The following is a 15,615-nucleotide window of genomic DNA, read 5'->3' as shown; positions in this document are numbered from 1 at the left end:
AAATTTCTTTAGCATTCAGAAAAATACGCTACATCTGATGAATTGTGAAAAACTCAATATATGTTTCTTTTGTTCAACCCAAATGAGCAAATGAAATGCATAATATTTCTCCAGTGTGCATGGTAAGCCAAAACATGTGCTAGTCGTAATGGTATGCAATTATCATCGGCAAGTTTCACACTAAGGCTTATTTGCAAGATGATATCAATATTGCCGGCGGGGATATAAATTTGGGGTTCTACCATGGAATTACTGATGCTTCTGTAGATATTGAACGTGTAGTGTGTGCGTGCGTACACAAACGATTTGAATGAATGAAGGGTTGTCCACAGTTAAATTGAATTAGGGTAAGGGAGGTATTTTGGACCACTTTAGGAGATGGCCGAACAATTTTGTCAAATAAAAGTTAGATTTTGTAATAATACTTGATCAATTCCCTATGCAACTAAAAAGTGGTGAATGCTAAGTAGGATTTGTAGGTAAAAATGTTGTAAATCCCACTGAAAGAATCAAACTACCATAAATTCTGAAGATATGTAAGATTTAATTTTGGACCACCTGTTTTTATTTTGGACCACCTGTTGGACATATTTTGGACCACTCGAACAATTTTGTATTGCTTGCAAAGTTATGTTACTATTGGATTAAATTAGCGATCTCCAGCATTTTCGGCGTTTTCATCCTGAAAGTCCTTGTGAAGCAATACATTTTTATAGGCATTCAAAGCTTAGAACAATATCTACAAGCTTAGGGTATTGAAACTAATTTCAATGTCAGTACCACTCGGTACAGCATCATCAAAGCAAAACAAACTTGTGGCCCATTGCCGTGATGTATACACCTGCATACATACCCTGCATATTTTTATGTAGTTTGTTAGATCTGTTCCATTTGCGCCAATGATAGTAGTGGATTGCCTGGTTCTTCCTTGCTCATTGCATAGTCTTTTTCAAAACGAAACATAATCGTAGAACGCGGAACTCTGTTGCATTGGCAAATAGCACGGACGGAGAGCTATAGCAAAGATTGGTTCTTGTCGTAGAGATTTCTCAACTATTCTGCTCACAATCGCATATTATGGGACAAATATGGATAGGAATTACAGCAAAGGTGGGACTGATATGCGATCATAGGCAGTATTTTCGTACGGAAATAATAAAAGCAGTTACATGTTGGGTTAATAGACATTTTCTAGGGCTTACATCAATAAACGGTAATTTATAAATGCGGTATGAACAGTAATTTATGAATGGTTTGATACTAGAGAAACAAATGGTTGCTAAAAACAAAAGTTTAAGAAATCTAGAACTTAAAAAGAAGATATGTCGAAAATATGTTAGGTTCAATAAAAAATGAACCTATTTTGGACATGCCTCAGAATACTGTTTTTAAACTTACAATGTTTCGTTCGAGATATGGAACTGCTTCAATTAGGTTTTAATGAGTCAACAACATCATTCACGTGGTTTAAATCTATGTACAAATAAACTTACAGCTTTTGAAAGTTGACTTCAATTTTACAATGTCGTCTTATTTTTGGTCTAATCCAGCCGGCATGGGTAAATACGTGAAAATATTCTTAATAATTGCAATATTTTATAAGAAACAAATGTAGGGAATACCTTATGGATAGTTTCTTTGTGCAATAAAATTTAAATATTGCACGTTTTATTTAGTTTTGTGTGATATAAATACAAAATTCAGCTAGGTGGTCCAAAATAAGAGCCCGGTCCAAAATACAGCCGTTACCCTACTTAGGACTACTCGCCAAAAAAAAGTCTCTAAACCAATATATAAGTCAATACATCCAAATGCCCGTACTTTTTTCTTAAAAGCATATATTGGGATCGATTTTCGATTTGGGCGTACATGATGATTTTGTAAAAATCAACAACGATATCTTGCTAAAGCAAGTATTTCCTGAGAAATCCAAGCTATGTATGACAGAATAAGCTTTCCTCTATCAAATAAGAGGATTAGTTTTGGAGAAAAACATTTGCGTTCTGCCGAATCTATAAAACAATGTTTACATAATGAGTTGAGCCCAAATTGAAAACGGTCCCTATATAAGGTATTGTATACAAGTTTTTCAGCTTTTGGTAAGGAAGAATCAAAATTAATGCAAATTACTCCCCATCACACCGAAATTGCGGTCAGTTTGAAGATACTGGGTTGGAATGAAGCACGAATTAAAAAAAAACGCTGAATGTCAAATCCTGTCGCTACCGTCGACATTCCGTTCCATTGCGTTCAGGGCTTTATTGAAAATCAACTTTTATAAAAACGTTTGGCGTGTCAGGGGGAGATTAAATTCGAATTAAAATCATAAAAACTATGTTTTGGACTGATATTTGTCCTGATTTTGGACAATTTTTGGAATTGTTTTCAGGATCACTAAGCAACACTTTTTTGATTGTTTGTTTTAAATTTTTCAAGGGAAGGTTGACATTAATATTGATAAAGCTAAAAAGGGTTGAGACAATAAAACTACAGGAAAGGTTGAAAGCAGAAAAATGTTGGTTCAGGTCGGTACAAGTTGGTACGAATGCATTCGGATGTGTTAAAGGAAACGAGATGATTAACTAAACGGACATGAAATTTATACATATTGTATTTCATTCCCTAAAATTCCATGGCAATCGATTGAGACATTTATTTTTGAAGAGTAGATCTAAGTGATGCAATTTAACTGTGGACACCCTTTGGGTACTTCTAACTCAATTTCCTCGATTGGACATGAAACTATTAATTTCAATAAACTATCTACGTAATGCCAGTAAATGATAAATAATTTTACTTTTCTAAACGTGTTTAATGTGAACCGGTACGACACGATGCAGGAATATCATTCCCACTGGCGGTGCCAGAGTTCTGGTAATGTTCATTAAGAATTTGGCGTCAGCCACGACAGAAGTTAAACAAATCCGTTTTTTTAACTCTAGAACTCTAGAACTCTAGATTTAAATAGCACATATGTCTGGTCGCAACATAATTGTTTTACTTTTAACGTAACCAAAACATTTGCATAAATGGTAAATTAGAATAACCAATTTACGAGGCCTTGTTTCAAGGGTGTCAGAAGCAAAAAGTGAAAAATGAGAAGTTCATTTTTCACCTTATCCCTTCTTCCTTGCATTCTTCTCCTTCTTTCTGCCTTCATTCTTCTTCTTTCTTCTTTCTTTGTTCTTCCTTCTTCCTTCTTCTTTATTCCTTCTTTCTTCTTCCTTCTTCCTTCTTCTTTATTCCTTCTTTCTTCTTCCTTCTTCCTTCTTCCTTCTTCCTTTTTTTCTTTCTTTCTTCTTCTTTTCTTTTCTTCCTCCTCTTCTTTCTACTTTCTTTTTCTTTTTCTTTTTTTTCTTCTTCCTTTCTTCTTTCTTCTTCGTTTATCCTTCTTTCTTTTTCTTTCTTTCTTGTTGCTTCTTTCTTTCTTCTTGTTTCTTCCTTTTTTCTTCTTCATTCTCAATTATTCCTTCTTTCTTTCTCCTTCTTTCTTCTTCATTTTTCCTTATTTGCTTTTTTTCCCTTCTACCTTCTTCCTTTTTCCTTCTGCCTTCTTCCTTCTTATTTATTCCTTCCTCTTTCCTTTTTCCTTCTTCTTTCTTCCTTCTTCCTCTTTTTTCTTCTTTCTTGCTCCTTCCCTCAGCCTTCTTCCTTCTTGTTTCTTCCAATTTCCTTCTTCTTTCTTGCTCCTTCCCTCAGCCTTCTTCCTTCTTCCCTCATCTTTCTTCCTTCTTCCTTCTGCTTTCTTCCTTCTTCCTTATTACTTCTGCCTTCATCCTTCTTTCTTCTTCCTTCTTTCTCCTCTCTTCTCACTTCTTCTTTCTTCCTTCTTCCTTCTTCTTTCTTCCTTCTTCCTTTCTTCCTTCTTCCTTCCTTCCTTCCTCCCTTCTTTATTCTTCCTTCTTCCTTCTTATTTCTTCCTTCTTCTTTCTTCCTTCTTTCTCCTTCCTTCTTTCTTCTTTCTTCTTCCTTCATCCTGCTTCCTTCTTCCTCCTTTTTTCTTTTTGCCTTTCTCGTATACTAAGTATGTATACGTAAAGGCTATATGTTCGCTTCAAAAATGAACTTTTGATAGGAGGCCTGGAGACTAGGGCTTTCATTCCCGGAAACGATTTCCCGGGAAATCATATTTCCCGGGATTCCCGATTCCCGGGATATATGTATCAGTTTTCCGAATTTCCCGGGAAATGAATATACTAAAATATTTTGTAATAATTGTCTTTTTTTTTAATTTGATGAAAACGGATTTTGGGGTATCAATTACATTTTTTTACTAGCATCATCTCACTATCTTTTTCACTTTTGAAGTATAAGAATTTAAGTTATAACTAAAAATGCTACAGAATCATATGGTGCATTCCAACACGTGTTGAAGAAGGCGAGACAAAGAACCAGTTTGTATCTATTGTTCCTTTATTCAGTGAATCCAAACGTCGCACAGAAGAGTAACTAGAACAAATTCGTGGACAAAACCCAAAAAAAAATTTTCAACATTTATACATTCTTATATTTTTTTTAGATACTTAAAAACATTCTGCATACTATGGCTGTTTCAGAAGTGACCCAAAACTTTGTAAAAAAATATAATTAGGGCTCAAAAATGAGGTATTGAATTGGATTTTATCTACTTTATTTGTGGAGTATTTGGAAAATCTGATTTTTACACAACATAAATGTTATCAACAAGCTATTATTAGTACACAATGAGTAGATTATAGTTGTATGTCTCCATTTTGTTCATGTTTCATGTCAAATTATAAATTTTATGTTTCAGGTGATGACCACTTGAAAATCACTATTTTTTCTATTTTTTATGTTTTTCTTCAGAGGAAAAGATAATCTATACGGCAAGATCCGGCAAAGATAAATCACTTGGGTGTAACTTCAAGATATGGACTAAGCATTCCACGTGAAAACCCGTCCGCAAACGTCCGCAAATTAGATTCTGAGCTATTTGAATAAAATGCGATTTTTCATCATTTTAAAACAAAATTTTAACATTTGTTCATAAATTACCACATATAACGAATTTAGGAAAAAAAAGTAAAAAGCATGCTATTTAGCATGCATTTTATCAAGACACAAATAGAATAATGGGTCTCCCATGAGTTGCGTTGATTCTTTTTGAAAACCTTATACACCCAGGTTTTTTTTTACACGGTTTGGTTTTAGTCGTTTAAGACCTTCAGCGTCAATGAAACAATGAGTTAACCCCATGAAAAAATTCACAAAAAATCAAAGAAAAATCAGGTGGTATTTAAAAAGCTCTAAAAGTTTGAGTTGACCGAAAAATTAATGAACACCAACCGCGTAAAAAAAAACCTGGGTGTATTGAAATCGCTTATCTATAAATTCTGCATTGTAGAGAAATCTGTTACAACCTAGATTTAGGATGAACCCGAAAATTGAAGTGATCATAATTTATGAACGGTACCTTATTATGATAGTTTCGTCATGGCTAGCTATGATCGTTGTGGTTTCAAGCCATGGTAGGGACACGGCAGGTATTTTCGTCTGTTCGTCATAGTCTCGAAAACCAATAAAAGAGACGCTTTTTTGTAAAACTCATACGTACCAAATCGTAAGCTCAGGAGAAACGTTCTGCTATAGTGGAGTTCTAGCAAATGTACGTTGCTTTCGTTGGTTATAGCCCCTACGACGATGGACGGAAATACCTGCCGTGTCCCTATATAGAATACAGGTGATTTATATTTTTTACTACAGGCTTCACCGAATTTTTAAGGTTAAGGTTTAAGTTAAGGAGAAAAAAGTGTTCAAGCAAAAAACAGTGTTTACTTTTGTGCATGCGAATTTAGACAATCATTTTTCTTTTGGGGTCTTGTGCATGGGTTAAAATAGGTTAGAGGTTTTTTTCCTATGTAAATGTTAGAAAATCCATTTGAGAATAGAGGTTTAACTAGGGTTTCTTGCTACTTTGTCAAATATAGCCATTTTAGAATCGTTCGCGTAGCGGAAGCAAGAGATTTTACATAAAACGCGAGGTTTTATTTGAAAACATATGTATTTTAACATTTTTATCTGGTTTTACACTGTTAGGTGGATAGATTTAGCCAAAAAATTGCATTTTCCTGCATAATTGGCAATTATAACTTCGCCCTAGGAATATCAGGCCCAAATAACCGCATAAAATAGTTTTGGCCGAGAATTGGCTTATTTACTCCTATGTGCGTCGGTAAGCGTTGTGAAGTCGAATTAAAAATTTAGTGTCTGTGGTGAAACAGCAGAGCTACCAATGTTCGCAGATCGCAGATATTCAGGCAATAGCAGTGACTGCTTTGGCAGGTTTGTCCTATTATTGTCAAAGGTTTTTTAAGACCTCCACTCCTTTTTTATTCAATTCCCGAACTGACTCATATTCCGAAGAGTCGTATGTATTTCGAGATATTTCTGGAATATTTCATTTGAATATTTTATAATATTGGTGGACTAACAGATCTTGATGGAAAAACAGATTTTAGGTCTTTAGTAGGCGATCATTAAAACTGTCTTACAAAGGGTCGTACACTTATTACGTAAGCAATTTTTCTAGGTTTTTCGACCCTCACTCCCCCATGTAAGATTTTTCCCATACAAATGATTTTTTATTTATATGGCGAGTAAGAAAACAACAGACCCCCCTCCCCCCAAAAGTGCTTACGTAATATGTGTACGGCCCCCAACAAATACTCGCAAAACTTTTGCAATTTGATACGTTCTAGGTTCTGTTCGCCATTTCAAGCAAAGATTGATTGAAAAAATGTTATAGTCAGGATCAATAAAGTATGACAATCAAGCACTCGCCTGAAAGCTCTTTTTTATTTTGAATGGAAGAACTCTCATTTCAAATATTTCATTCACCTGCTTTAAATACAAAATGTGTTCAAGTGGACGTACATGAATAAAAAATGGTTTTGATTCTATGCACTAAAAAAAGTAGTCGAGTATAAGAATAGTTCTTGTTAGGAATATTTTGGCGATAATAGAAGAGAATTTCTCAAAGCCGCCGTTGTCCAAAAACTGGAAAAAAATCGGATACAACCTGAAAAAGTTTTTAAAAATATGGAAAAGTTGTACATAGCGGAGCTCATCAGGACACTGCAGGACTTACTCTTAAGCCAGCGCAGATGCTGATACTTATTTCGAACTAAACAAAAACTTTCACAGACTTTCAACAACTTTTCATCATTTGAGGACAAAATGGCAAGCATTCCTGAAGTCGAATGTATATTTTCGAAATCATATTTTACGACGAAATTTAAAATACGATTTTGAACTAGTTTCGAGAGTTTTTTTTATTCCGGAAATCCCGGGAAATTATTATTTTATTTCCCGTTTCCTGGGTAGTTGATTCCCGGGAAAAATGGAAGCCCTACTGGAGACCCATAGTGTTATATACCAATCGAAACAGTTCGATGAATTGAGGTGATGTCTGTGTGCAGTGTTGTGAAATTTTTTTTTTTTTTTTTTTGAGCTTTATTATCGTGATTTTTTATTTTACATATAAGTTCATCACGTAGTGTTGTGAAATGTCATTTGCATTCGTTTGTATAATTTTCGCAGAACTTTTTTCAGAAGGTAGCTATTATTTCATGTTGTATGACGAACTTATAGCGCTTAAATGGACCTACAACTTTGTCTAACTTGACTTTGCTGTAATTATGTAATCTGGGGCGTGGGAGGCAAAATGTCATTCAAATGACATTATGTCAAATGACACGTGACATTTTGGAGAGTTTTCACTCTCTAGCCTCAGATATTATACTTAGAGCAATGTACTCTTGGACAAAAATATAGCCCTACTCAAGCGTTATGAGTATATTCAAAATTATGGAATAAATTTGGTTTCTAAAGAAAGTTATGAGCAAATTAGTCAAATGACATGCAGATGACATTTTACAAGCCTGTCTGTGTGTATGTGCGTGGGTGTGTATGTGTGTGAGTCTGTGCACACCCACATACCAAAATGCAGCAAAAGTGTCACTAATTTTTCGGGCACTTATCCTCAACCGATTTGCTCGCAACTCGACGCAGACTTTTATTCCTTTGATTCCTATTGAAAATTGACCAGATCGGACTATGGGATCGGAAGTTATGGCCAAAATACTTTCTTTACGGAAAAAAGTGTCACTCAATTTTCGGGCACTATCCTCAACCGATTTACTCGCAACAAGTTACATTCGACGCAAAATTCTGTCCCATTATTTCCTATTGAAATTTTGCTATATTGGACCATGGGCACGGAAGTAATGAACAAAATACAATCACCACCACCAAAATACAATAGGCACCATCTTCTTCCGTTCTACTTCTTCTTCACTTCGCACTACTCATTTCTCACTCCCCAGTACTCATTCGGCCTAATGGCCATTTGGCCTAATGACCGTTCGGCCTAATGACCATTCGGCCTAATGGCTTTCGGCCTAATGACCCAGCATCGTTTCAAGAGGCTCGGAAACCTCCTTTCAAGAGTCTCGGAGGCCTTGTTTCAAGGAATTGGGAAGCCACTTTTCAATAGGCTCGAAAGACTCCTTTCAAGAGGCCCCGAGGCCTTGTTTCAAGGAATTGGAAAACCACCTTTCGAGAGGCTCGGAAACCTCCTTTCAATAGGCTCGAAGGCCACCTTTCAAGAGGCTCGGAAGCCTCAATTCAGGAGGATCGGAAACCTTGTTTCAAGAGTCTCGGAGGCTTTGTTTCAAGAGGCTCGGAGGTCTCGTTTCAAGGGATTGGGAAGCCACCTTTCAAGAAGCTCGGAAGCCTCCTTTCAAGAGGCTCTAAGGCCTTGGCTCGGAAACCTTCTTTCAAGAGGCTCGGAGACCTTGTTTCAAGGAATTAGGAAGCCACCTTTCAAGAGGCTCGGAAGCCTCCTTTCAAGAGGTTCGGCAGCCTCTGTTGGCGCAATAGATGGCAAGCAGGCAACCCTACCCTAGCAACACACATGTTTCACATAAGCTACTGCAACTCTTATGTGACCAGATTTAGTCAAAATCAAGTTGCCGCAACCATTTTTCGCTGACTTGTGCTGCTTGGGTATCCACCGACATCCCTGAAGCGCTGCCTGATAGCTGTCAAGGCGTCGCGTCAACATACTCCAGATGTCATGGCAATGTGTCATGTAATACTTCCGGTCGTACATTACCTTAGCGACAGTCGTAATAGAGTGAGGAATCATTATCGTGCGTTCCGTGCGAAATAAATAATCTTCAGTTATTATAATAAGATAATTTCTAGTTTGTTTCTCTGAAGTGAGCTATATATTTAGCGATAAAGTGAGGTTTCGACAAATCATCGGTGTTCAAGTATCACTACAATATTGAGGTTAGTTAAACTCGTGTCCATTGAATTCTTGCTTGTAATTCCGTAATTACTATGTAGTATAGGGTCCGTGAATTCCGCATTTCGAGTTCGTCTATCCATCTGAAAGTAAAGAGAATCCTGAAAAGAAACAGTAAGAAGAATATATATATATAAAAGTGATGATATCAAAATACTTACATAATTACCCTAGATCCACAGCGCGAAAACCAGAACAGTACCTTAGGGTGAACTAGTGAATAGTGGTCCACCGAATTGTAAGTGATAAATACTACAACAAATCTTTGTACTTACCTGTTAATTCATATTCTAGTTGAAGCTCATAATAAAGCTCTCGAAACCGGTTCTACCCAAAATTCACCCTGAACTTTTTCGACAAACTTCAAAATTCGCGGTGGCATGGACGGCAAACAGGATAAGAGAAGAGCCAGAGGACGGTGCGGCGAGGAATCTAGCTGTACCGCTTGCCAACGACCAGATAATGCGGAGGATATGGTCCAATGCGACCATTGCGACGTGTGGAAACACTTTTCGTGTGCCGGTGTGGACGAGAGCATAACTGGTAGATCGTTTATGTGCGGTGACTGCTCAGTCAGAGAGACCGAAGACGTTATTTCGCTGCGAAGTGCATCAAGTAAATCCAGCTCGGCGTCCGTTTTCTCAATCTGCCTGAATGCACTCGTCGAACGGCAACAGCTAGAACGAGCTCGTTTGGAACTGGAAATGCAACGCCGGCATGTTGACGAACAGCAGAAACTCGTCGACAAGGCTTTGGGAGTAGATGATCTGGATGTCCGTGGTGATGTAGGTTTGCCTGGTGCTGCGAACCGCAAAACGACTATATCAAGTAAGCTGGCCGCTTTGTCAACTCTTCCAGACAAGCCGCTTGCTGAAGTCTATCGTCGTTCAAAATCACAATCTGAAGCTCCTAAGTCGACCGAACCAGTTATGGTTTCCATTCCTTTTACAAGGCTGGAACCGAACACCGTGAAGTACTTGCAGGGGAAGAAGGACCCCCAAGCTGCCTTGAAAGAACTCAGGAACCTGGTGCGAGACTCGCGCCAATCCTACATCTGATCAACTGTCAAATCTACAATCGCAGCTGGAATTATGTCGGAAAATTTTAGAGGGGCTGCAAACCAATAGCCGAGAAAACGAGTCAGACCCGACGAAGCTAGAGAAGCTGCTGCAGCACGAGCCAGCTTACGTGTGTGGGGAAACAGACAGGTGCCATACCGAAGGCAAACCGAATGTTGCAATCGGATCCCGAGAGCGATCGAATTCAACCTGAAAGTGATTCAGAACTTGTCGCCATTGGAGGAACCATGCCGCTAAATGATATTTGGCCGCTGAGGACGTCGGTAAGCCACAGTTGCCGGCCATCGGTAAGTCAACCAGCGGAACCCCCAGGTAAGCGTCAAGCCTTGAGTCACTCCACTGAACATATAAGCAAATTAGTCCCTGATCATTGCCCCACGACCAATAAACCATTAATCAAAAGGCAGCAGCGAATCTTCGCGCGCCCGGGAGAAATTGATCTGCCTCTTACAAATCCCAACGAGCAGCTGCGAGATTCATTCGCGCTCTCGAACGATGAATTCGTCCTCAACTCCCAATCCGAACAAATTCCAACAGACGAACAAACGCGAAATCTCCCCCTGCGTACTGTTGAGTCGTCTCAGCCCCCTCGTCAGTCATCACGTCCCCAACAAGATCCGATTGGACCTACCAAACATCAGCTGGCAGCTAGACAGTCCCTGGCCAAAGAACTACCTCGATTCAGCGGAGATCCGGCGGAGTGGCCGATTTTTATCTCCAACTACCGCTATACGACAGAAGCTTGCGGTTACTCGGACGGAGAAAACATGTTGCGCCTTCAACGGTGCCTAACAGGACCAGCGCTCGAAACAGTGCGCAGTCGGTTAGTGTTACCCACGGCAGTACCACAAGTGATCGAGACCCTTCGAATGCGGTTTGGTCGCCCGGAGCTGCTGATCAACGCGTTACTGCGAAAGGTGCGGGATATTCCGGCTCCGAAGTCCGACAAGCTTGAAGGACTCATCGATTTCGGAATGGCGGTGCAGGCATTATGTGACCACATAGAAGCAGCGGATGAACGCGCTCACCTGTCTAACCCTTCACTACTGCAGGAGCTTGTCGCAAAACTTCCGGCAGACCAGCGGATGATGTGGGCAGGGTACAAACGTGGTTTCCAACAAGTTGATTTGAAAATCTTCGGCGATTACATGGCATCGGTGGTGCAGGATGCGACAAGTGTGGTTACTTTCGAACCAGAGGTAAAACGGAGCAGCGCTCGTGATCGTTCAAAGCATGGGGGATTCATCAATTCTCACGCTACAGGAGCATCTAGCAGATCACCGACTGATGCGAAGGAACTGCCAAAAGTTCTCGATTGTGTCTATTGCAAAGGCAGTGGGCACCGTGTGCGAGACTGCAATTCGTTCAAACAGTTGAGTGTCAACGATCGCTGGCGCAGGATTCGCGAGCTTGCTCTATGCCAAAGTTGCCTCTTCAGTCATGGAAGAAGGGCGTGCCGAGCTCGGAAGATTTGCGATATTGATGGTTGTCGATATAGTCATCATAAACTTCTACATTCCTCCGCTGGACCTCCAAAACTGACCGCTCCACGAGTTCAGGTAGCCGAGAACCATACCCATCGTCTCCTAACATCTTCCACTATGTTTCGAATCATTCCGGTTACTCTACACGGAGCCAATAGTTCTATCAACACTTTCGCTTTCCTTGATGAAGGCTCGGATTTAACATTGGTAGAACGGGACTTAGTAACCATGCTAGGTGTAAAGGGAACTCCACTACCGTTATGTCTACGATGGACTGGCAATACATCGCGTGAAGAGAAGGAATCACAAAAGATTACAATCGAGATTAACGGGATCGGCCTGGACAAACGGCGGCAGCTTTTGAACGCGCGAACGGTTCAGAGCCTTGGTCTTCCCAAACAAAGTTTTGACATGGAAGAAGCGGTAAAAGTGCATAAGCACCTGAAAGGTATTCCAATCGCAAGCTACCAGAATGCAGTTCCCAAGATTCTCATCGGAGTGGATAATCTGCGTCTCGCGGTGCCACTGAAAGTTAGGGAAGGAGAAGGAATCGCTCCAGTGGCAGTCAAAACCAGACTTGGCTGGTGTGTTTATGGGCCTCGTGGAAATAATAATCATGGATCGTATAGCTTCCATGTTTGTGGATGTCTCTGTGATGAAACGCTTCACGAAGCAGTCAAAAGTTTCTTCGCCGTTGAAGGAACTGGAACAACAATGACGGAAATCCCGATGTCTACGGAGGACGAACGAGCGTTAACTATAATGGAAGCTACTACCAAGCGAGTGGGCAAACGTTTCGAAATAGGACTGATTTGGGAAGAAGATTGGGTGGAATCTCTGAGCATCTACTCTATGGCAGTGCGCCGACTAGAATGTCTAGAACGCATGATGGATCGCGGACTGAAGGAAAATCTCCGGCGGAAAATACCAGAATACAAACTGAAAGGCTACGCACACAAGGCCACGGAAGCAGAATTGGAGGCAGCGGACCCTAGGAGGGTGTGGTATCTTCCTGTAGGAGCGGTGATAAATCCCAAGAAACCCAACAAGGTGCGTGTAATCTGGGATGCAGCAGCCAAAGTTGATGCGGTATCATTGAACAGCGCACTCCTCAAAGACCCGGATCAACTTTCTTCTCTTCCGGCTTTATCGGGTGGCGATCAGCTCGGATATCCAGGAAATGTTTCACCAGGTCAGGATCCGTGAAGAAGATAAGAACTCTCAACGATTCCTTTGGCGTGCTGACCCATCTATGAAACCAGAAGTCCACTTGATGGATGTCGCTACCTTCGGTAGCACTTGCTCACCAGCTTCGGCGCAATTTGTTAAAAATCGAAACGCGGAGCTGCATCGACAACTGTATCCAGAAGCAGCGAAAGCGATCGTCAATGACCATTACGTCGACGATTATCTGGCCAGTTTTGGTACAGAGGAGGAGGCAGTGCAGGTAGCACGAGACGTACGACTCGTACACGCCAACGGAGGATTCTCACTGCACAACTGGCGCTCGAACAGCCGGGAGGTTCTAAAACAGTTAGATGTGGTCCAACCTGCCACTAACAAAAGTCTACTTCTTGCCCAAAATGAGAATACGGAAAGGGTTCTCGGAATGCTTTGGAATCCCGTAACCGACATGCTGAGCTTCTCGACCCAGATGAGTGTTGAAATGCAGGAGTTAATTCGAACCGCTACAAAACCAACGAAGAGACAAGTGTTACGGTGTGTTATGACGCTGTTCGATCCATTGGGGATGCTCGCACCGTTCCTCATACACGGCAAGGTGTTAATTCAAGACCTATGGAGAGAGGGCACTAAATGGGACGCGCAAATCGGTCCTGATGGATACGTGAAGTGGCAGCGATGGATCCGGATGATCGAGTATATTAGTGATGTACAAATTCCACGATGTTATTTCCGTCACGCTAACCAGACAACCTATCAAAACTCTGAGCTACATGTGTTTGTTGACGCCAGCGAAGTAGCGTATTCGTGTGTAATCTATTTGCGCACGCTCAGCGAAGGAAGTGACCCACGATGCTGCATTGTGGCTGCCAAATCCAAGGTCACTCCAATAAAACCAATGTCCATACCGAGGCTGGAGCTACAAGGATGTGTTTTGGGCGTGCGTTGGTCCAAGTTCGTCAGGGAAAATCACGATATTCCAATTACAAGAACGGTGTTCTGGACGGACTCCAGAACGGCACTGGCATGGATCCGAGCAGACCCCAGAAGTTATCGACAGTTCGTGTCCTTCAGGGTAGGTGAAATTCTTGAGCACACGATGGCAAGCGAATGGCGATGGGTTCCATCAAAGGCGAACCCAGCAGACGAGGCGACCAAATGGGGCAGCGGACCATACTTTGACCCCAATAGTAAGTGGTTTCAAGGTCCAGAATTTCTGAAACTACCCGAAACTGATTGGCCTTGCCCTAAAGAACCAGTGACTTCTACTAAAGGAGACATACGCGCATCCATCCTGCACCATTCCACCTACGAGCAGGTTATTGATTTTCATCGGTTCTCCTCTTGAAATCGGTTGCATCGAGTAACTGCTTATGTACTTAAATTCCTGCATAATTATATCAACAGGCATCCGAAGCATACCGGACCACTTCAACAGGAAGAACTTCGTGCGGCGGAGGAAACGATTTTCAAGTTGGTGCAGCGAGAATGCTACCCGAAAGAGCTCGCTGCATTATCAGGAAGAGCACCTAATCGAACTGGACAGGAAATAATAAGTAAACAAAGCTCCATTTATCGATTGTTGCCGATTTTGGACAACCATGGTTTGCTGCGAGAGCGAGGTCGGGTTGGCGTAGCTGAGAACGTTGCCTTCAACGTGCGTCATCCTATCATTCTCCCGAGGAAACATCCAGTTACTGAGCTTCTAGTTCGCCGATATCACCAAGAATACCGCCATGGAAATGCGGAAACCGTGGTGAATGAAATCCGCCAATTGTATACGATTCCAAGGCTTCGAATGATAGTTAAGAAAGTGAGCCACGACTGCACATCTTGTAAAATCCGTCGAGCAAAACCAGTGATCCCACTAATGGCACCACTTCCTGCTGCCCGCATGGCCCACCATGAACGAGCTTTCACCTATACCGGAGTAGACTACTTTGGGCCACTACTGGTGAAACTAGGAAGGTCCAACGTCAAACGCTGGATCGCACTGTTTACGTGCTTGACGGTACGGGCCGTCCACCTCGAAGTCGCATACTGTCGACGGAATCTTGTATATCATGTGTTCGACGATTCGTAAGTCGCCGAGGTCCTCCCGCTGAGTTCTATAGCGACAATGGAACGAACTTTCAAGGAGCCAACCGAGTATTGCAGTACCAAATAAGCCAGGGACTCTTCGCAACCTTTACAAGTACAACTACAAAGTGGAACTTCATCCCACCAGGAGCGCCCCACATGGGCGGAGCGTGGGAACGTCTGGTGCAGTCGGTGAAAAATGCGATCGGCGAAGCGTACAACGAAGGGAAACTTGATGACGAGGGGCTGCAGACGTTGGTCGTGGAGGCAGAGCATATGGTGAACTCAAGGCCTCTGACGTACATGCCACTCGAGTCTGAGGAGCCAGAGGCGCTCACACCGAACCATTTCTTGCTACTGAATTCTACCGGGGTAAAGCATTGCGATGGAGAAGTCACATCTGTAGTCTATTGCCATCCAAATGAAATAGAACGCAGGAAAATTCTGGGAAAATCCTGGG

The 15,615-nt window shown here is 41.3% G+C and overlaps 1 protein-coding gene across 1 annotated transcript in view; it reads right to left on the bottom strand.

Annotated features, from left to right (window-relative positions):
- Positions 1-15,615, bottom strand: part of LOC134221876 (uncharacterized) — a 47,992-nt gene that overhangs the window by 15,593 nt on the left and 16,784 nt on the right. Inside the window, exon 6 of the mRNA XM_062701046.1 lies at positions 15,237-15,519. Coding sequence (XP_062557030.1) covers positions 15,237-15,519 — 283 coding nt within the window. The remainder of the gene's footprint in view (positions 1-15,236; positions 15,520-15,615) is intronic.

Source organism: Armigeres subalbatus, chromosome 3 (genome assembly GCF_024139115.2).
Source record: "Armigeres subalbatus isolate Guangzhou_Male chromosome 3, GZ_Asu_2, whole genome shotgun sequence".
Classification (NCBI taxonomy): Eukaryota; Metazoa; Arthropoda; class Insecta; order Diptera; family Culicidae; genus Armigeres; species Armigeres subalbatus.
This window is presented reverse-complemented; position numbering and strand designations above follow the sequence as displayed.